Raw genomic sequence first — 20,900 nt, forward strand, 5'->3', positions numbered from 1 at the left:
GTGAGTGATCACACCATCCTGATTATCTTGGTCATTAAGATCTTTTTTGTATAGTTCTTCTGTGTATTCTTGCCCCTCTTCTTAATATCTTCTGTTTTTGTTAGGTCTATACCATTTCTGTCCTTTATTGTGCCCATCTTTGCATGAAATGTTCCCTTGGTTTCTCTAATTTTCTTGAAGATGTATCTATTGTTTTTCTATTGTTTTTCTATTGTTTTTCTCTATTGTTTTCTATTGTTTTTCTCTATTGTTTTCTATTGTTTTTCTCTATTCCTTTGCATTGTTCACTCAGGAAGGCTTCCTTATCTCTCCTTGCTATTCTCTGGAACTCTGCCTTCAGGTGGACATAACTTTCCTTTTCTCCTTTGCCTTTCACTTCTCCTCTTTTCTTGGCTATTTAAGGCCTCCTCAGACAACCATTTTACCCTTTTGCATTTCTTTTTCTTGGGGATGGTTTTGATCACTGCCTCCTGTGCAATGTTCTTGTGCTTGGTATTAGGGCTACAAAGAAAAGTCATAGGGCCTAGGGATTTCAGTGGGCTAGTGTTATGAGAGCAAGATACTGTGGGAACATAGAGGAAGCAACAGCCAACTCCTGGATGATTTCAGTGAAAAATTGCCAAAGAAGATAATCGAGATGGACAAAAAGGAGTTTACCAGTAATCCCAGATAAGGTGAAGAACATTCTAAATCAAGGAGACACAATGCACAAAGGTACTGAGGTGTAAAGAGACAGAGCACATTCCATTTGGAGAACTGAATGTAGTTTGGCAAAGTTGGAGTGCCATGTATCTGCTGGAGTGGGACAGGAAGAACAGAGAGAGATGAGGCTGAGAAGATGGTGTGGGGAAGGTTAGGAATGGCTTTGCTTGCCATTCTAAAAGGAATGAACGGTTCTAAGAAGGTGACCAACCGCAGTGGTTTGGCTGAAACTTCTGGTCACCAGCACTGAAAGCCCGCATCCTGAAAAACCCCTCAGTCCTTGACAAACTGGGATGGCTTGTTACTCTAGTAAGAAATTGAAAGCAGATGTCTGCTTTGGGAAGGTAGAGTGTGAACAATATTGTAGGTGCACGTTGAACCTAAATGGGGGCTCTTGTGATTCTAGTGAGCATAGAGGTTGAACTAAGCAGAGAGATATATCAGGGATGGAGCACAGGAGACCAGTTTGAGAAAAATCTAGGAAACACAGTCTGTGGTCTTTGAACTAGTTAGATGTTGAGGGAGGAGGGGGGAGAATATTCAAGGGAATCCCTAGATTTCTGAGTCATGTAACTGGTTGTGTAGTGGTGGTGGTAATTCAGAAAGAGAAGAGGGTTTTAAATTTCATTTTAAATTTGTGATGAATTCTGATTGAGGAGACTTCATAGAGAAAGTTTTATTTGAATAAAATCTATTTATTTAAAGATTGGTAGGATTTTATTTTCCCTAGAGAAGGAACAACAAGATAGGGGCTGGCATTTGCAAAGTAAAAACAAAGAAAAACCCTACTTGAAAAAAGGCATGCTGATAGGTAAGAGGGTGTTTCTAGGAATGATGTGTAGTTGTAGGACATACTCATTTTAAATACAACTTTGCCTATTATGACTCTGATTAGACTGAGAGAAATAAGAGAAAAGAAGGTGTTGTTCTACTGTGAATATAGGTTAAGGCAAGGCTTCCCAGTAGTATGTCACGGATGGCACTGGGGTGCTAGAGATAGATTACAGGCGTTCTTAGGGGAAGGCTGAAACATTGATTCCTTCCAGCTTTAAGCAGCCTCACCCACTTATCTGATTTGCACTATGAAAATATTATCATTTTTCAATGAGTCTCACTGTAGAAAAAAGATTTAGAAGCACTGTGCTAAGGAAATGTCTTTTTTGGTTTGGTTTATAGTCAAATTGGAGAAGGAAATGGCATACCACTCCAGTATCCTTGCCTGAAAAATCCCATGGACCGAGGAGCCTGGTGGACTGCAGTCCATGGGGTCGCTAAGAGTCGGGCACGACTGAGCAGCTAACACACAACATAGTCAAGCTAATTAAGTATGGCATAAAATTATACCTCTATTTTTATTAAAATGCAAAATAACAAAACAAAAATTCTGTTCTTTTTTTCTTTCTTGCTCATAGACAGTTTTTTCCCCAGCTTTATTGATACATACTTACGTACAACACTGTGTAAGTTTTAGGTGTATAATGTGATGATTTGGTATATATATATATATATATATACATACACCAAATATATAAGTTTAAGGTGTATAATGTGGTAAGGTGTATAATTTGGTATATATATATATACCAAATATATATTTAAGGTGTATAATGTGATGATTTGGTATGTATATATTGTGAAATGAGCAAGTTCTTTATAAACAAAACTTTTTTTACCATTTCTTTGTGGGATAGATGTTATTTTTCTTAAAAAAATCTATTAAAATAAAATGAGCTGAAGATTAGGTCATTTTTCGGTTGTCTTTGTGTAACATCTGATATCAGTGGAAATGTAGCTATTAGCATTTGAACTGTTGCAGAAGCACTGTCTGTTACATAAGTTATTATCATGAAATAGGGCAAGAACTAGATTAAATGAACCAGCAAAAGTACAATGGTGAACATATAAGAGTATGTGACATTTCCCCTTTTCTTTTATTGTTAGATATTATATAGTACCTATATAAAAGCACATGAAATATTTTTATACAGCTTAATGGGTAGTTCGGAGAAGGCAATGGCACCCCACTCCAGTACTCTTGCCTGGAAAATCCCATGGATGGAGGAGCCTGGAAGGCTGCAGTCCATGGGGTCGCTGACGGTTGGACACGACTGAGCGACTTCACTTTCACTTTTCCCTTTCATGCATTGGAGAAGGAAGTGGCAACCCACTCCAATGTTCTTGCCTGGAGAATCCCAGGGACAGGGGAGCCTGGTGGGCTGCCGTCTATGGGGTCACACAGAGTTGGACACGACTGAAGTGACTTAGCAGCAATGGATAGTTACAAGCAGTGTGTGTGTGTGTGTGTGTGTGTGTGTGTGTGTGTTTGTGTGGGTGTGTTTGTGTGTGTGTGTGTTTGTGTGTGTGTTAGTCAGTTGTGTCCGACTCTTTGGGACCCCACGGACTGTAGCCTGCCAGGCTCCTTTGTCTTTGGAATTCTCCAGGCAAGAATATTGGAGTGGGTTGCCATTTCCTTCTCCAGGGGATCTTCCTGATCCAGGGATCAAACCCGGGTCTCCTGCATTGCAGGCAGATTCTTTACCATCTGAACCATCAGGAAAGCTGAACTATAAGGTGAAAAATCTATTAATTATCATCAAGATTAAGAAACAGGGTAATGCCACTCCAGTTTGGGGAAAAAACAGTTGTAGCGGACATTAGTGGAGCCATTGAAAAATCTGAATATAATTTGCATTGTAGTTGAGATTAAGAACTCATAGACATGGAGAAATAGAGGCTAGTGATTGAAAAAGCAAATTATAAAAGAGTATTTATAGTACAATTTCATTTTAATCAAAGAAACCTGTATGCAGTAAGTTGTTAACTGTGACTCTGGATTGTGGGGATTTAAAACTATATTTTTCTTTTCTGATTTAAAATGAACAAGTATTGCTTCTGTAATAGCAAAGGCATAGAACAAATACCTGCAATTATGTCATAACTATCTGGCTCAGCTTAAGTGCACTGAATTACCCTTTAGTTGGGTGTGGCATTCCAGGATATTTCAACAAACTAGAAATTCTGGCCTCCCTTTGTTCCACTACTCTTCTAAACTTTCCATTTTTATTATGGTCACTCATTTCCCTATCACCCAGCCTAACTTCATCAACTGCCACTTTGGTCCATTAATTGCTTGAAATTCTCCAGCAGATTAGGAAACCTCTTTTCTGTCAGTCAAAACCAGAATCATGCCTCATGGCATGATGGTGCCATCTTACAGAATTGCAAGAACCCTTCCCTAAGGAAGTGCTCAAGTCTGAATACCAGTTATGGAAATGAATAATGTAGTTTTGTCACACTGGGGAATTAAGATGCTCAGTTGATGAATTAGGCACAGTGGCCAGGAAGTCACACAATGTCACAGTGGGGTGGTGTGCCAGCCCCCATCCTTGGGGCCAGCCATGGGGCTTTTTGCATGTGGCGTGCTCCCTCTTTCAGAGGGCTGTCTGACGGTCTCAGGCAAGTGGTCTGCAGAATATGTTGGCAGTAATTTGCACAAATGGTACCGTAGGAAACACCCTCTATTTTTCCCTTAAAGGAATGTTGAAGCTCGAGTGAAGGCCACATGGGCAGCTATGAAGTGGAGGCAGGCATTTCCATGGAAGGGATTTATAACCATAATGTACACCTATGAGGGGACTGCAAGCTGATCATATAAGTGATATTTGTGCGGTTCCTATTGTTATAAGTACTACAAATATCAAAATTTAGAGGGACTTGAGAGATCATATAATTCTATCACCTCTGTGACAGAGTGAAACTGAGACCCAGACTGGGGAAAGGAATTACTTAATAGAATCAAGGTTTATACTAGAGCCCAGGATTCCCTATTTCCAAGCCAGTGCTTCCCCCTCGGCATTGGTGTTTGCAAACCTATGACTCTTAAGAATTATCACTATGGGTCCAAGGATTTGTATGTCCAATAAGCTTTCACAGCTTCCATAGGCAAAAGCAGAAACCAATCATTTTAAAAGCTGTCAAATAAATGTGCAAAAAAAGTGTACAACCAATTAATAGTAAATCAAAACCATTGTGTAAGTCAGAAGACAGAACACTGCTAGCATTCCAGATGTTTTTCTGAGGCCCTCCTTAACCATAACCCATCTCTGTCACCCAATATAGAAATAACCTTTTGCTTTCTGTAATTTTTATTTTCTTACCTTTAAAATTTTTTTTCTAATCATTCCATGACAATATTTTTGAAACTTATTTAGTTAAATCACATTGATTATACTCTTTTGTGTTTTGCTTCTTCTGTTTATTTTTGAGACATATCCATATTATTGCATAAAATTAGAGTTTATTCATTTTCATTGTATCAGTTCAGTTCAGTTCAGTCACTCAGTCATGTCCGGCTCTTTGCAACCCCATGAATCGAAGCACACCAGGCCTCCCTGTCCATCACCAACTCCTGGAGTTCACTCAAATTCACGTCCATCGAGTTGGTGATGCCATCCAGCCATCTCATCCTCTGTCGTCCCCTTTTCCTCCTGCCCCCAATCCCTCCCAGCATCAGAGTCTTTTCTAATCAGTCAACTCTTCGCACGAGGTGGCCAAAGTACTGGAGTTTCAGCTTTCGCATCAGTCTCTCCAAAGAACACCCAGGACTGATCTCCTTTAGAATTATATCAGAACAGATCATTATAAGACTATACTTTAAAAATGTCAGTTTCATTGTTGATGGACTTTTGGATTGCTTCCAGCTTTGATTTTTTTTAATATTCATGTCTTCTGGTACACACATGCATACATTTCTGCAGAGAAGGTTCTTACCAGTGGAAGATAGGCAGGCTGGATAGCACAGCAATGTTAAGAAAGAGCTGATTCTAAAAAGGTGGTAAGTAGTGATTATAGGCCGGAGAAGGCAATGGCACCCCACTCCAGTACTCTGGCCTGGAAAATCCCATGGACAGAGGAGCCTGGTGGGCTGCAGTCCATGGGGTCACTAGGAGTCAGACATGACTGAGCGACTTCACTTTCACTTTTCACTTTCATGCATTGGAGAAGGAAATGGCAACCCACTCCAGTGTTCTTGCCTGGAGAATCCCAGGGACGGGGGAGCCTGGTGGGCCGCCGTCTATGGGGTCGCACAGAGTTGGACACGACTTAAGTGACTTAGCAGCAGCAGCAGCAGCAGTGATTATAGGCATGCTTTCCACCCACCTGCTCTGTATGGAAAAGATTTCAGGCCATCTCAACAAGAGAGCTTTGTAATTTTCAGAATGATGCTTTTCCAAATTATTTTTGTCTATAGACGACCTTGTTTAGGCATGTACCTGTAATGGAAGATCAATATATTTATACTGATTTTATATTGTTTTAACAGACAGAAATGGAATTGTTCAGTTTGAGAGGAAAATGTTTGAGTTCAGAATACCAGCTTCTGGGTTTCAGCCCACTTTCTGGTACATGATGTAATCATTAGTAAAGTTGTCTGAAAATGAAACAGGCTCACCCAGGAAGTAGGGTTTGCTTAATTGGAAGTCTGGGTGTTTCATATTGTGAAAGAAATGCAGGAGTATCTCTGACCCTTACTTCTGTCAGAGTTCAGACAGCATACTTCCCCCATCTTTCCTTTATAATATCCTATGGTAAGTGACAATCATATCTGGGGATAAAGGCCAACAAGAATCCTTGAGGATACAATCTATTGTCAAGATAAATTCTCCACTGATCGAGAGTGGAACTGTGACTTTGGAAGGAGATCATTGCTTTTTTCCTACGCTTTCTCTGTGTGTGCCCTTGTTTGAGAATTCTCCTATGGTCTCAGATTTCTCCTCTTGAAAAATGATACTTGACTGGATGTTTGCTAAGATTCACCACATGCTAACAGTCTGGAATTGTAATTCTTGGCATCTCTGTTTAGCAGTCTAGTAATATTTAATAATGTCATCAGAGCCATTTGTTCACTCAAAAAAGTATTTGAGGGCCTATTTTGTTCCAGGACGTATTCTGCTGTGTACCAGGGATTCAGCAATGAACAAGACAGACAGAAGCTCTGCTCCTGTGAAACTTATATTCTGGGAACCTATCATGAAAAAAATAAATAAAAAAATATCAGATAAAAATAGGGGCTTGTAGAGATTTAAAAAGGATGATGGGAAGAGCATGACTGGATAGCTTCTTTAGACTGTGTGGTTGGGGAAGCTGAGATCTGAGTGATAATGGGGGGCGGGCAGCCATGTTAGAGCATCTCTGAGGGTTTATCAATTAACCTGAAGTCTAACAGCCCTTGTAATGAGAACAACTTCTATTTAAATCGTGTGTTTGCCACTGTTATCCCATTTCCTTGTCAATAACAGTTTTGTGACGCAGGCATTATTATTATCATTATTTAGGTGGGGTAGTGACTTCCAGATGCTAACATTAGTAAGTAGCAGAAACAGGTCTTGAACTCAGAGTTTGGTCTTTACATGTGGTGTTTGCCCCCACTCTGCTGTCTGAGTCTCTCTTCTGTGCACTGAGGAGGCTTCCCAGATGGGATGGTATCTCAGATACTGATCTATCTGAGGCCTACTGGTCTTAACACTACTCAGACATCACCAGCAAGGAAAGTTTTCATTTCAGCATCACAGGGAAATCTAGAAAATGCATCTTGCCCAATATTACCAGACCAGAAAACGATGTTGATTGTAGAAACCACTGTCTGGTTGCTGGGTGGTGTCCCTCTGTCCTATTTCCTCTCTCTCTGCCGTTTGAAGCTTGTGAAAACCTGTTTAAGAGGAGCCTAAGAACCTGTCTGGGTGGTGCATCCATTAGCTCAAATGTGAATAATCGGCAAGGATTCAAGCACTATCCCCCGCCAGATGAGACTATCAGAGGGCAGGGGCGGGAGAGTCTTCATGAGAGGTAACCCTATTGGTGGAAAGACTTTTCTCTGTTGCCTACCAGCTGGGTGACTCTGAGGACTTTCCTTAACCTCCCTGAACCTTACCTTTCTTAATCTCACCTCCAGATGATATTACCTTCTTTGTAGGGTTGTGAGGATTAAAGCAGAGTGTGAAAAAATAGATATTTAAGGTGACTGGTGCACAATGACAAGTTATTATTTATACAAACTGTATGTCTCATGAGCTTTAGCCAAGTTTGGAAGGACAATTATCTACAGGGTAGGCTGTCACTAATGGGTGGGACAAGTTGCTTTTCTGTCAGCTAACTGGCCTGACAAGGAGGTGTTTCCACAGCCCATGCTGGCAGCCTCCTGGTCTGAGAAAAGGAAACCCTGATTATGTTGAAGGACACTGAAGCTCCAAACACGTTTGTTCTTCCTCCTTCCAGAACTAGACTGCTGCCCACCTGGAATGTCCAGCTAGGCAGAGACCTCTGTCCCTGACTTTGCCCAAGGGCCCTAGCTTTAGGATTGTCACAAGAGGTCTGCCTGCTATTTGTGGGAGGGGAGAGATGCAAGTGTGATTTTTAAGGGTTTGGCAAACTCTCTTTTAGTCAGTGGCTAAGAGGACATGTCCTAGAATCCCAAAAGTCCCACCCAAAGTTGCATTCTCTGTCCATACAAGAGGGGGTTAATTCAGTTCAGTTCAATTCAGTTCAATCGCTCAGTCATGTCGGACTCTTTGCAACCCCATGAACTGCAGCACACCAGGCCTCCTTGTCCATCATCAACTCCCAGAGTTCACTCAAACTCACGTCCATCGAGTTGGTGATGCCATCCAGCCATCTCATCCTCTGTCGTCCCCTTTTCCTCCTGCCCCCAGTCCCTCCCAGCATCAGAGTCTTTTCCAATGAGTCAACTCTTCACATGAGGTGGCCAAAGTACTGGAATTTCAGCTTTAGCATCATTCCTTCCAAAGAACACCCAGGGCTGGTCTCCTTTAGAATGGACTGGTTGGATCTCCTTGCAGTCCAAGGGACTCTCAAGAGTCTTCTCCAATACCACAGCTCAAAAGCATCAATTCTTCAGCACTCAGCTTTCTTCACAGTCCAACTCTCACATCCATACGTGACTACTGGAAAAACCATAGCCTTGACTAGACGGACCTTTTTTGGCAAAGTAATGTCTCTGCTTTTGAATATGATTAGAACGCCACAATACACGGACCTGTACTACCTTAAACTGGAATTTTGTCCTTCAGTGCACTCTGAGGTCCTGAGGCAGGATAGGGCTCTGTGAGTTTAAGGGAAATGTCCTGGTTGCTGGGGCAGAGTGAGAGCGAGGGGGTGGTTCAGGTCCAGGAGGAATGTGGGTGCAGTCCATAGGGGCATTTGATTTTCTCTCTTAACTCCTATTTCCTCATCTGCAGAATGAATTGTTGTGACCACTACTGAACTTAGTGGTCATTTGGCATTAAGTCCTTTTTGACAATAGATTTCAATGTAAAAATTTCTTATTCCCTTCTGGTGCTGAGGATGATGTCTGAGGCACTATGACCTAGAGACCTGCTTAGGTGGGGAAGCTCAAATCCTGAAGCAGGCTTCTCAACCTCCTCACTACTTTGGGCCACATAATTTTTTGCTGCAGAGTTTTGGGGGTAGCTGTCCTCTGCATTGTAGGATGTTTAGCAGCCTTCCTGCCCTCTACCCATCAGGTGTCTTACCCAGGTGAGAGTGACCCCAAATATCTCCAGACATTGCCAAATGTCCACTGTGGGGCAAGATCAGCCCTGTTTGAGAACCACTGGTCTACAGTGAGAGGCTGTATTTCCAGTGAGGAGGACCTGGATGAAATGAAAAATAGAAGCTGACATAGACCCTCGGTGCTGGGGAAAAGGGAAAGCCTGGCAGACATGAGGGACATGAGGAGCACCTGCTCATTTCAAGGGGGGCATCTCCCACTCACTCGGGCTGATTATTCCTTCCTTTTTTCCTTAAGACTTCAGGTCTCACAATTAGTGGTCCATAATCTTTGGTTCGTGACATACTCATCCTCTGCCCATTCTGTATAGCATTAATTTAGTCATTTAATTAATTCATTATAATAATGTGATGACCCCACCACTCAAATAAAATCTAGAATTTTGACAATATCCTACGTATGACAGAGTGGTCCCTCTTTCCCCATCCCACCCCAACAGAAGTAACCCATTGTCCTGTGCCATGTGTTCATTACTCCCTTATCTTCCTCTCTATGTAGTTTTCTTTTCTCTAAGTGTATCGTAAAAGTAAACTTAAAATTTTAGTTGTTTTTAACTTTATAAAAAGATTACCATGCTGATGTAAGCCTTTGCAGACTGTTTTCACTTACTATTGTTTTACTAAAGTCATCCCTACCCTTGGGTATTGCTGGGAGCTGATTTATTTGAAGTGCCATATCAGGTCCTATGGGACCTGTCATGTCCATAGCACCTCTCACCAGGTGAGAGCCAAATGGTCCTATGCTGTGAACACACCATGGAGTATCATCTTCTGTCTCAATGGGTGGTATTGGGTTTGTTCCTGGGCTATTTTGTACACGTCTCTTTGTGCTCCCTAGTTGGTTCTTTTTTTAAAAATTATTTTTATTGAAGTAATAGTTGATTTGCAATGTTGTATAGTTTCAGGGTTACAGCAAAGTGATTCATATATATATGTGTGTATGTGTGTGTGAGTGTATGTGTACATATACATATATACACACATATACTTTTTCAGATTCTTTTCCCATATAGGTTATTACAAAATAGTGAGTAGAGTTCCCTGTGCTCTACAGTAGGTCCTTGTTGTTTATCTATTTTATATACAGTAGTCTGTATATCAGTTCAGTTCAGTCGCTTAGTCGTGTCCAACTCTTTGCAACCCCATGAATCCCAGCACGCCAGGCCTCCCCTGTCCGTCACCAACTCCCGGAGTTCACCCAGACTCACGTCCATCGAGTCAGTGATGCCATCCAGCCATCTCATCCTCTGTCGTCCCCTTCTCCTCCTGCCCCCAATCCCTCCCAGCATCAGAGTCTTTTCCAATGAGTCAGCTCTTCGCATGAGGTGGCCAAAATACTGGAGTTTCAGCTTTAGCATCATTCCTTCCAAAGAAATCCCAGGGCTGATCTTCAGAATGGACTGGTTGGATCTCCTTGCAGTCCAAGGGACTCTCAAGAGTCTTCTCCAACACCACAATTCAAAAGCATCAATTCTTCAGTGCTCAGCCTTCTTCACAGTCCAACTCTCACATCCATACATGACCACTGCAAAAAACCATAGCCTTGACTAGATGAACCTTTGTTGGTAAAGTAATGTCTCTGCTTTTGAATGTGCTATCTAGGTTGGTCATAACTTTCCTTCCAAGGAGTAAGCGTCTTTTAATTTCATGGCTGCAGTCACCATCTGCAGTGATTTTGGAGCCCAAAAAAATAAAATCTGACACTGTTTCCACTGTTTCCCCATCTATTTGCCATGAAGTGATGGGACCAGATGCCATGATCTTCGTTTTCTGAATGTTGAGCTTTAAGCCAACTTTTTCACTCTCCACTTTGACTTTCATCAAGAGGCTTTTTAGTTCCTCTTCACTTTCTGCCATAAGAGTGGTGTCATCTGCATATCTGAGGTTATTTATATTTCTCCCGGCAATCTTGATTCCAGCTGTGTTTCTTCCAGTCCAGCATTTCTCATGATGTACTCTGCATAGAAGTTAAATAAGCAGGGTGACAATATACAGCCTTAATGGACTCCTTTTCCTATTTGGAACCAGTCTGTTGTTCCATGTCCAGTTCTAACTGTTGCTTCCTGACCTGCATGTAGATTTCTCAAGAGGCAGATCAGGTGGTCTGGTATTCCCATCTCTTTCAGAATTTCCCACAGTTTATTGTGATCCACACAGTCAAAGGCTTTGGCATAGTCAATAAAGCAGAAATAGATGTTTTTCTGGAACTGTCTTGCTTTTTCCATGATCCAGCGGATGTTGGCAATTTGGTCTCTGGTTCCTCTGCCTTTTCTAAAACCAGCTTGGACATCTGGAAGTTCACGGTTCAGGTATTGCTGAAGCCTGGCTTGGAGAATTTTGAGCATTACTTTACTAGCATGTGAGATGAGTGCAATTGTGCGGTAGTTTGAGCATTCTTTGGCATTGCCTTTCTTTGGGATTGGAATGAAAACTGACCTTTTCCAGTCCTGTGGCCACTGCTGAGTTTTCCAAATTTGCTGGCATACTGAGTGCAGCACTTTCATAGCATCATCTTTCAGGATTTGAAAGAGCTCAACTGGAATTCCATCACCTCCACTAGCTTTGTTCGTAGTGATGTTTTCTAAGGCCCACTTGACTTCACATTCCAGGATGTCTGGCTCTAGGTGAGTGATCACATAATCGTGATTATCTGGGTCGTGAAGATCTTTTTTGTACAGTTCTTCTGTGTATTCTTGCCATCTCTTCTTAATATCTTCTGCTTCTGTTAGGTCCATATCATTTCTGTCCTTTATCGAGTCCATCTTTGCGTGGAATGTTCCCTTGGTATCTCCAATTTTCTTGAAGAGATCTCTAATCTTTCCCATTCTGTTGTTTTCCTCTATTTCTTTGCACTGATCGCTCAGGAAGGCTTTCTTATCTCTCCTTGCTATTCGTTGGAACTCTGCATTCAGATGCTTATATCTTTCCTTTGCTCCTTTGCTTTTCACTTCTCTTCTTTTCACAGCTATTTGTAAGGCCTCCCCAGATAGCCATTTTGCTTTTTTGCATTTCTTTTCCATGGGGATGGTCTTGATCCCTGTCTCCTGTACAATGTCACGAACCTCTGTCCATAGTTCATCAGGCACTCTATCTATCAGATCTAGGCCCTTAAATCTATTTCTCACTTCCACTGTATAATCATAAGGGATTTGATTTAGGTCATACCTGAATGGTCTAGTGGTTTTCCCTACTTTCTTCAATTTCAGTCTGAACTTAGCAATAAGGAGTTCGTGATCTGAGCCACAGTCAGCTCCTGGTCTTGTTATTGCTGACTGTATAGAGCTTCTCCATCTTTGGCTGCAAAGAATATAATCAATCTGATTTCGGTGTTGACCATCTGGTGACGTCCATATGTAGAGTCTTCTCTTGTGTTGTTGGAAGAGGGTGTTTGTTATGATCAGTGCATTTTCTTGGCAAAACTCTATTAGTCTTTGCCCTGCTTTGTTCCATATTCCAAGGCCAAATTTGCCTGTTCCTCCAGGTGTTTCTTGACTTCCTACTTTTGCATTCCAGTCCCCTATAATGAAAAGGACATCTTTTTTGGGTGTTAGTTCTAAAAGGTCTTGTAGGTCTTCATAGAACCGTTCAACTTCAGCTTCTTCAGCATTACTGGTTGGGGCATAGCCTTGGATTACTGTGATATTGAATGGTTTGCCTTGGAAATGAACAGTGATCATTCTGTCGTTTTTGAGATTGCATCCAAGTACTGCATTTCGGACTCTTTTGTTGACCATGATGGCTACTGCATTTCTTCTGAGGGATTCCTGCCCGCAGTTGTAGATATAATGGTCATCTGAGTTAAATTCACCCATTCCAGTCCATTTTAGTTCGCTGATTCCTAGAATGTCGACATTCACTCTTGCCATCTCTTGTTTGACCACTTCCACTTTGCCTTGATTCATGGACCTGACATTCCAGGTACCTATGCAATATTGCTCTTTACAGCATCGGACCTTGCTTCTATCACCAGTCATATTCACAGCTGGGTATTGTTTTTGCTTTGGCTCCATCCCCTCATTCTTTCTGGAGTTATTTCTCCACTGATCTCCAGTAGCATATTGGGCACCTACTGACCTGGGGAGCTCCTCTTTCAGTATCCTATCATTTTGCCTTTTCATACGTTCATGGGGTTCTCAAGGCAAGAATACTGAAGTGGTTTGCCTTTCCCTTCTCCAGTGGACCACATTCTGTCAGATCTCTCCACCGTGACCCGCCCCACGGGCATGGCTTAGTTTCATTGAGTTAGACAAGGCTGTGGTCCTAGTGTGATTAGATTGACTAGTTTTCTGTGAGTATGGTTTCAGTGTGTCTGCCCTCTGATGCCCTCTTGCAACACCTACCATCTTACTTGGGTTTCTCCTACCTTGGGTGTGGGGTATCTCTTCACGGCTACTCCAGCAAAGCACAGCCACTGCTCCTTACCTTGGACGAGGGGTATCTCCTCACCGCCTCGCTTCCTGACCTTCAACGTGGGATAGCTCCTCTAGGCCCTCTGGCGCCCGCGCAGCCACGGCTCCTTGGATGTGGGGTTGGTCCTCCCGGCCGCCGCCCCTGGCCTCAGGTGTGGGGTTGGTCCTCCCGGCCGCCGCCCCTGGCCTCAGGTGTGGGGTTGCTCCTCCCGGCCGCCTCATTTATCGTTCCTCCCGCACCTTTCCCCTTTGATAAACGTGAGTTTGTTCTCTGTGTCTGTGAGTCTGTTTCTGTTTTGTAAATAAATTCATTTGTGTTATCTTTTTAGTCCCCAGTTGATTCTTCCAGTGCAAGAATATGAGTACAGGATGGTCACAACTTCTCATTTAATTTTAAAGAAAAAGTAGAACTTCTATGTGAAAATAACTGGGGCACCAATTTAAAGTTTTAAGAAATTCTTACCTGGGCAACAAGAAACCTTTCTGCAGGCCATTTTTTTTAAGCCTCCAGTTTAAGATTAGGTCATTCAGGTTGAGAATTTCTCACCTAAATGGAGAAGTTAAATTAACTTAGGGGACACTTAGGAAATCATTCTTTAGCACTAAAGAATGGCAAACAGGAAACAACCCAGGCAGAAATTTGAATAGAATGTGTGGTTAAGATCAGCAGGGAGTTAAACCGTGTTGTTTTAGCACAACTTATTGTACTGCTTGGAAATGTAGCAAAACATTCTCTTCACGCGAAACATTTGAAAATAAGGGAAAAGAGATTATCTTTAGGGAAGTGCTTTTAAAAAATGAATCACATTAACTTTCCAATATTTAATGAAGCTAGAAGAGGAAAGCAAAATTGTCTTAAGGAGAATAAATGGCTCCCAGGCCAACAGGATCTGACTGTAATTGATCAAATATATTTAACGAAAGCATGTTAGGGTGAGAGAAGATTCCAGAGCCCAGTTTAAGCGCTATGCTTGCATATGGCTCCACCGGCAGGATAATCACAATTGTGGAGATGGTGCCATTGGAAAGACAGCAAACTCTTCACACCCACACATGTATTTATCTGGTCCGTGTGACAGGTACATACATCTCTCTCTCTCTCATGACACCGCTGTCTCTGGGATCTGTTTAACTGGAGACTTCTCTGGGAACTGTTCTCCTGTCAGTCTCTGGGTTTAGAAGGCTGACAGCCATTCTCAGGACTCAGTGGCCCCCAGGTGATCAGATCACCTCACGGAGCTTCTTGGAGTCAGCCAGTGCTCTGCTTTGGTGGCCACCCTCTCACCCTCCCCTGCATTTCCGTGAGATCCTGTCCTCACACTTCTTTCACTAAGTGCTTGCCTAGTATCAGGTCCCAAGTTCACATACAGAGTGTAAATTCTTTAAGATCAGCCTTGATTTGGACTTAGCCCTCTGGGGCAGGGTCTTTTCTAGACGCTGGGAACCCCCTGAATCTCTATGGAGAAATTTATGTATGTGTATTTCTGAGAAGATCTGTAGACTCTTAAGGAGTTCTGTTGGCCAAGGTGATTTAGATCATTGCTTGGGGCTTCCTTGGTGGCTCAGACAGTAAAGAATCTGCCTGCAATGCAGGAGACTCAGTTTGATCCCTGGGTCAGGAAGATCTCCTGGAGAAGGGAATGGCATCCCACTCTAGTCTTCTTGCCTGGAGAATTCCACGGGCAAAGGAGCCTGGTGGGCTACAGTTCATAGAGTTGTAAAGAGTCAGCCACTACTGAGCAACTCACACTTTTCACTTTCAGGGAACATAGTTTGACTTCTTGAGTACAGGGGAGAAGGGAGAAGGCCTATACACCTAGAAGTCTGACTTTTGGTCCTTAGGAGTAAAAGGATGTAGATGCCCTGAGACAGGGGGAGGAGAAGAATCTGTGGGTTGGAGGGGGATGAAGAAAGGGACAGCTTGCTATTGTGTAATGCAAATAGACTGCCAAGAGGGTACTATTTTGGGGACACTTGCCCAACATTTTTTTTTTTTTTTTTTTTGGTCTGATGGACTCTTTTATTGTGGGGCAAAGTGTGGGTGGAGTGCAGGGTAGTAGGAACCGTTCCCTCAAGCATTTTCAGAGACATGGAACACACTCTGTAATGCAGGAAGGAAATTGCTATGGGTTGATAAGAAACCACACTGTACATATTTTTACCATTTTAAACCCAGTATCTATGAATAGTCCCTGCAATGCCTGCAATTTGCTGTACTCTTAAATTTTTTTTCTTAAATTGAACTTAAAAGCAAAATGAAGAAAGGCCTTAGAGTAGAAATGGTGAGCTCACATTTACCTTCACTGTGCTGCCTAGGTCCGGACTTGAAGCTCAGTTCTGAGTTACTTATGAACATTGTGCTTTGGAAATTTTATTTAGATCTTTTTCAATGAGATCAAAGTGTGTGTAAAGCGCATGGTGAAAGGTTTTTCAGTGCTGCATCAATGTTAGCTACCGTCATTGTTTCCAAATCATTAGTTGCTAATAAAAACTATTACTATACTCATTTTAAACTCTAGTTTTCTTTGCTGGAACTTGAAGGTCATCATTCTTGCATTACTTTGATAATGAACTGAAGACATTTGGGAAACTACAGAAAGCTTTCACTGAATAGCCTGTAAAAGAACACACAGTGATAGGGAGACTCGTGCTTGTATTAGGGACAGAACTGGCATAGCTTCAGCATAATTAACTAGGGGCTTAGTTGAATGGCAAGATAAGGAAGCATTTAAAAGTAATATTTTTAAAAAGGTGAAAAAATGGCTGGGTGGGAAGGGTGGGTAGAGTTGACCTGTTCCACAGTGTAGGAATGTAATAAAAGCACACAGAAAAAGATGGTGGGATGGACTCAGGACAGGTCTGGAATTTAGAATTGGTATGCTGCTTGGTATGAAGCCAACGAAGCATTGCTTCCAGTGTGGTGAGGGTACAGAAACATTTCAGATTTGGCATCTGGGGAGCGACAACTGGAGTGTGAAACAGAAGAGTATTTATGTCAGGATAGACATTATACTTTGCAAAGTCAGTCAAGAGCTTGTATTTCTGCAGTGAGGTGAACATTTTATCAAAGGCATTCCAGATGTGAACACTACCTAAGGAAGCTATCAGCACCTGTGTGCACTGCTAATAAGAGAAAGGAACCCAGTAATTACACCTGCAAGCAGCTTTCAGCCAAGGATCACAGGAACTTTCCTGTTAATACATCTTTATCAAGTTGAGACAGGAAAGTTGGAGGATTTAAAGTTGCACGTTCCAGATCCCCCTTTTTCCTACCAGGCAATTCTAACAAAAGTAGAACAGTTGATACTAAGAATTCTTAGATCTAAATGCCTGTATGCTATGTCAAATTTCCAATCGAATTTTGGGTCTATATTCCAGGAAATGGTAATGTAGCAGCAGCAGCAGTAATTACTCATGTTAGCACTTTTACATAGTAACTCATTTAAACTTCACAGCAACCCTGGGAAGTGGGTGCCATCACCACCCTCATTTTATGGATGACAGGGCAAGAAATTAAAAGGTTAACTTACTTGTTCAACCTCACACCCAGTAAACCAAAGACTAGGCTTTGAATCTAAAGTATCTTGATCCAGAGAACATGCTTTTAAATCAGACATGCTCCTTCCTCTCAACCTTAGTTATTATACTTAATATGTGATATACCTATGGCTGTGTGGGCTATCACTGTGGCATAGAGACCATAAACTTCAGGGGTGGTTTTCTGTTCTGTCCCAGGCTTTGCTTGGAAGGAAAAAGTTTGTCCAGATTATAAATTTATTAGAGATCAGACTCTTACCTTGTTAATCTTTGCATTCTCCATGATCTTCTATTCCCCTCATGGCACATAGCAGCTGCTCAATAAGCAGGAGTTGAAATAAATCAAATAGTCTTTATGGTTTTTCCCCCCTTAATATAAAATTCTTTTCGCTACTAAACAAGACAGAAGGGTGGAAAGGCCTAATTGTCTTTACCCCAAATCCCCAAAGGCAAGCTGAGATTTAGTTGTGCATTGTCAAACAGTTTCACCAAATCCTGACTTTGAACTCAAGGCCTGGTTCCAGCTTCCCCCGTTCCATCCCTGCTCTTCCTACAAAGCTGCTGGTCTCAGCTAGGGAAATCATTCACTGCTGCTGTCTCACACATGGCTCATGGTCACATCTGTGAAGGTTGTGGATCAAGTTCAAGACTTGAAGGCTGATGAATCTGGGTTTGAATCTTGACAGCAGAACTTGCCAGCTCTGTGACCTTGGACAAATCATTACATTCAGCCTTTCTGAGCTCAGCCTCATCATTTATGAAGTGAGGGTCATATTATCCTATTCAGAAGATGCTTGGGAGACTTAAAGAAGGTGATGTATCATGTAGTATAGTGTTTGGCTCAGGGTAGCCAGATGCTGAAATTGTAAAAATCGAATTTCCCCAGTTGGAATACAACTTCTTGGAAGTCTGAAATCACAGCTTATGAAGAATTTTGTCAGGGATCTTTCTCCACTTTCTCAAGCTCTCACTCCGTTCTTCTGTTCTCCCCTCAACCTCTTCAGTTTCTTCACACTCTGCATATCCCTCCACCAGTTTCGTCAGCAAAATTCCAACTTGTTCATTTGTTGTTTATTGTGCTTAACTAATATTTGGATTCATTTTGGTTTTGCCCCAGGAGATATTTGGCTACCGGACTCAGAGTTGCCGGGAAACCCTCTGCCTTGCTGGATCCATCTTCTCCTTTGGGATCCTTCCCTTGGTGTTTTACTGGAAACCCGCTTGGCACGTGTGGGCAAATTGCATCCCATGCTCCTTGCAAGAGGCAGATGTCGTGTTGCTGAGGACAACGGTGAGTGTGTCCCTGATTCTCTACCTGGCAGCCCTTTCTCCTGAACATCTTGATATGGGATGGCTGTGGGGAGATGAGCACAAGGCAGGCGGTGGCTAGAGGTCCAGCCTCCGGATCCATCTTAGCCTTACAGTTATTTACCACAAATGATGTGATTTCATTAAGAAGACCTAATTCATAGGGCATTCCTTTTAAAATTACAATTGTAGTGAATGTTAGTGTAGGGAGTGACACCTTAGGCTTGTTACTTAACCTTTTGGGACCTCAGTCTCTCTCTTTGTAAAATGGAACTAGTGAAAGCACGTGTTCTCTCTTGGGTTGGTGTGAGGATGAAGTGAGATTACATTTGTAAAAGCCATTTACAAAATGTAAATGGTTTGATCACTCTCATTTACAAATTGTAAATGATCTTTGGTCATTATCAAAGATTGTTTTGTGTGTCTGTGTATTTTTTTCCTCTTTCTTGTTTACTTTTTAAATTATGAAAATATGATAACACATTTACAGGAGAATTGGAAAATATAGAATAAAGTTATAGTACAAAATATACAGAATATATTTCCACTATATATTACAATTTTTAAAAAGTAGATAAATTTAAATTTTTAGTTAGAGTTTCAATATCAAACACTAAAAAATTAATAGAATGATTATACAGAGATATAGAAGGATTTAGTAGACCTGAAAAGCACTGTGAACCAATTTGTTTGTGTATGTGTTTTTTATCCAGCAACTTTACAGGCTTACTGAACAAAAGGACTTGCTGTAGCCTAGATGCATCTACATATAATGGCCTTGCTCATGTGGGTGCTATGTCCTTCCCTTACTGCTGCTGCTGCTGCTAAGTCGCTTCAGTCGTGTCCGACTCTGTGCGACCCCATAGACGGCAGCCCACCAGGCTCCCCCGTCCCTGGGATTCTCCAGGCAAGAACACTGGAGTGGGTTGCCATTTCCTTCTCCAATGCATGAAAGTGAAAAGTGAAAGTGAAGTCTCTCAGTCGTGTCTGACTCTTCGTGACCCCATGGACTATATAGCCTGCCAGGCTTCTCCGTCCATGGGATTTTCCAGGCAAGAGTATTGGAGTGGGGTGCCATTGCCTTCTCCACCTTCCCTTACTAGCCATAAGCATTTCCTTGTAGGACAGAATACAGGAGGAAAGTACCCTTTTAGCTAGGAATCCCCAACACTCTCTACACTCAATCAGGTCCCGTCTCTTAGTTGCATGTTGGCTTTGCAACTGAACATACGGTGGAAAGTCCAAAAAGGCATTGGTGCCTCAGGAAACTGTATTCCATCACTCCACCCCTAACTCTTTGAAAGGTTTTCTCTCATTTCACTATCCTCTTCAACTAATCAGAGCCGTTGAAACCACCTTCAATCTTGCCTTTTTCATCTTGATTTCAACCTTAATTTTTAATTACCTGCTCTTGTGAGTCATTTTAAATGGATTCGCTTATGCCGGAGGCTCTCCAAATAAATGAGGTGCTAAATTAGTCTTTATGTAATTAGAGAAGAACTCAATTATTTCAAACACTTCTACTATGTGAGTCTTAGATAAAAATAAGCTTTGGGAGCCAGAAGTTTAAAAGTCTGCTGTTGGGTTATTTGCATTAAAATGACACTTTAAGAAAGATACTATTTGAATTATATTATAATAGCTGAACAGTAAAGATTTCCCAGTAAGGAAGCCTGGATGACTCCTACCTGAAAATGTGTTGTATATCTGTTTTTTTGTGTTATTAAAAAATCAGTACTTGGTATTTATCATCAATCTCACACTGGTAAGATCTCACACAGTATCCTAGATACTGATTAGGTAGTCATTTTTTTTAACTGAAAAAAAAACATAGTAAACGTGATATACTGGCTGGAAGTCTTTAGCACCTAGTTTATTTTCTGTTCCCCTCCTTTTATTAAATGCCTCAAAGAGTGACATTTTTTCCAAATGATAAGAGTAATTACATTTCTATTTTATAATTTTAAAAGTGGCATTTTATTCATTATCCATCTACTCCTGAATTTTAACCAATATTTGTATCGATGCCACATTTCTATGCAAATAACACGATTTACATTCATTGGTGTTTTGAATTCAGATGATCCTGATGATTTCCGTAGTTTTTATCTTTATTATAATCACAAATAAGTTTTTTCCCTTCATTGTTATTGTATGTCACATGTTGCCAAAGACAATGTGCAGAAAACTTTGTGATGATTGACTATTAGGCCTGACTCTAGGCATATCACTTCCATGTTTTCATGGGGAACATTTTCCCTTCAGTTTCACCTAAAGATGTCAAAGGTAGGGGCTTTAATTTGAAAACTTCAAAATCCCACAAATCAGCCATGCAAATGACACCTGCGGTCCACCAGA

General features: G+C 41.6%; 1 protein-coding gene across 3 annotated transcripts in view; it reads left to right on the top strand.

Annotated features, from left to right (window-relative positions):
* The window catches only part of ATP13A4 (ATPase 13A4), a 126,525-nt gene that overhangs the window by 26,403 nt on the left and 79,222 nt on the right, over positions 1-20,900 (top strand). For all 3 annotated transcript variants that reach the window (XM_027538243.1, XM_027538242.1, XM_027538239.1), the window contains exon 2: positions 18,352-18,525. In XM_027538243.1, coding sequence (XP_027394044.1) covers positions 18,352-18,525 — 174 coding nt within the window. The remainder of the gene's footprint in view (positions 1-18,351; positions 18,526-20,900) is intronic.

The sequence above is a fragment of the Bos indicus x Bos taurus genome, chromosome 1 (assembly GCF_003369695.1).
Source record: "Bos indicus x Bos taurus breed Angus x Brahman F1 hybrid chromosome 1, Bos_hybrid_MaternalHap_v2.0, whole genome shotgun sequence".
NCBI classification, from domain to species: domain Eukaryota; kingdom Metazoa; phylum Chordata; class Mammalia; order Artiodactyla; family Bovidae; genus Bos; species Bos indicus x Bos taurus.